The 2,186-nt window shown below is 36.5% G+C and overlaps 1 protein-coding gene across 1 annotated transcript; it reads right to left on the bottom strand.

Annotated features, from left to right (window-relative positions):
- Positions 1-1,368: 1,368 nt before the first annotated feature.
- LOC125150749 (interferon alpha-2-like) lies at positions 1,369-1,920 on the bottom strand. The gene has a single exon (XM_047831060.1). It carries the CDS (start codon positions 1,918-1,920, stop codon positions 1,369-1,371), a length of 552 nt encoding a protein of 183 aa, XP_047687016.1.
- Between the last annotated feature and the right edge of the window lie 266 nt (positions 1,921-2,186).

Raw genomic sequence — 2,186 nt, 5'->3', positions numbered from 1 at the left:
CATCTGGTAATTGTATGTTTCACTTTTTGAAGAACCACTAAACTGTTTTCCACAGAACCTGAGACATTTTACGTTCTCACCAACAATGTATAAAGGTTATGATGTCTCTGAATTCACCAACACTTGTTATTATCCATTTTTTTATGATAACCGTCTTAGTAAGTACGAAATGGTATCTCACTGTGGTTCTGATTTGCATTTCTCTAATGACTAATGATACTGAACATCTTTCTATATTATTGTTGACCCTTTTTTAATCTTATTTGAAAAACAATTTCTATTCAAGTCCTTTGTCCATTTTTTATTAAGGTTTTTTTGCCTTTTTATTATTCAGTTATAAGAGTTCTTTATATATTCTGCATGCTAGACTCTTATTAGATATACAATTTGCAAATATTTTCTTTCATTCTGCAGAATGTCTTTTCACTTTCTTGATAGTGTCCTTTGCTGCACAAGTTTTAATTTGATGAAGTTCAATGTAGATATGTTTTTCTTTTGTTACTTATGCTTTTAGCGTCTTATCTAAGAAATCATTGGCAAATGTAATGTCATTCAAGATTTAGCTTTGTTTTTCTCTAAGAGTTTTGTAGATTTAGCTTTGAAGATATTATTCTTTCCTCATTAATTGGTCTTAATACCCTTGTCAAAGATCAAGTGACCATGGATGTATAGGTTTATTTCCGGATTCTCAATTCTACTCTATTGATCTATATGTCTACCTTTATGCCAGTAACACACTGTTTCCATAACTGTAGTTTATAGTATGTTTTGAAATCAGGAATGTGAGTCTTCCAACTTTGCTTTTATTTTTCAAGATTTTTTCAGCAATTTGAAGTCACCTGCAATTCCATATGAGTGTTAGCATTGGCTTTTCCACTGGCCGTGTTGGGCTACCCCCATTCCCTTTGCATTCGGGAACCTTCCGTAGGTTTATTTTGTGAGATCAGGCTTTAGGTTAGGTTTTTATTTTTTAAAAAAAAATGTGTGCAAGCACAATTGATTTTTAAAAATTGCTTTTATTTCCCATGACTTAAAAATGAATAATAGTCTAATACACAGCATAACACTAAACAGGTGGTCTGTGAACAATAAATACTTAAATAGTATGAGTAGCACGAATATTTCAAATAATTTAAATAAATAAAAAATACAAAAGATTTTAAGCTATAAGCAAATGAATTGTGCATTTCTCTGTTCTAAACAGCTTACTGCAACTTATAACATTTACTATGATTTTAAATAATCTCACACATTTGCTATTATTCCCTTTTCATATGGCATAAAATTAGAGATGAAGATTGCACTCTGAGTCCTAGAAAATAGCCATTTAGTTGGCCAGGTGAACTGTTTCCAGACTCAGCGTCCTTTTTATTTCCTGAATGTCCCTGTGAGCTTGTTAATGACGAGCAAGCATCTTCTGATTTCTACCCTGACAACCTCCCAGGCACAGTGGCTGTATTCTTTCTCTTTAAGATAGAGACTGATTCCTTGGAAGTATCTCTTCACAGCCAGTCTGGAGTTCTCATTTCCCAGGGGTAGCTGTTCCATGTTCATTTCCTCCCTCAAACACGTCTCCAGGTCATCCAGCTGTTGGTAAAGTCCAACAAGGAATCTGTCCAGAAGCGTCTCATCCCAAGCCACAAAGGAGTCGCTTTTGCTGAAGAGGTTGAAGATCTGCTGGAGCATCTCATGCACGACAGCTGTCACTTGTGTCTTCTCAAGCTGGTTCCCAGCCACAAGTATCTGAGGAAAGTTGAAGTCAGTCCTGTCCTTCAGACAGGACAGAATGGAGACTCTCTCCATTTGACTCAAAAGCGTGAAGGTTTCTGGATTGCTCGGACGCAGGTCACAGTCCAGAGAGTAGGCAGGGCTGGAGCACAGCATCACCAGAGCCAACAGCACAGAGATTAAGAGAGCCATGAGGCAGCTGGAGGGTGGGATTCTGCAGGACTGCCTGAAGAGGAAGTCTCAGAAAGTTCTAAGAACTTTGGGTGATGAGTGCCTTTTAAATCATGAACATAGAAACTTTCATTTTCTGGGTTTTTCCATTTTTGCCCAGTCTTTTCCTTTTCAATTTTTTTTTTTTTTTTTTACAAAATCAGTAAAAAATGTACATTTATTGACATGAGTGCCTAGATGGGGGACTCCAACCACATGTGCCAGTGCAGTATCTACACAGCATTATA

This window comes from Prionailurus viverrinus, chromosome D4 (assembly GCF_022837055.1).
Source record: "Prionailurus viverrinus isolate Anna chromosome D4, UM_Priviv_1.0, whole genome shotgun sequence".
Classification (NCBI taxonomy): Eukaryota; Metazoa; Chordata; class Mammalia; order Carnivora; family Felidae; genus Prionailurus; species Prionailurus viverrinus.
This window is presented reverse-complemented; position numbering and strand designations above follow the sequence as displayed.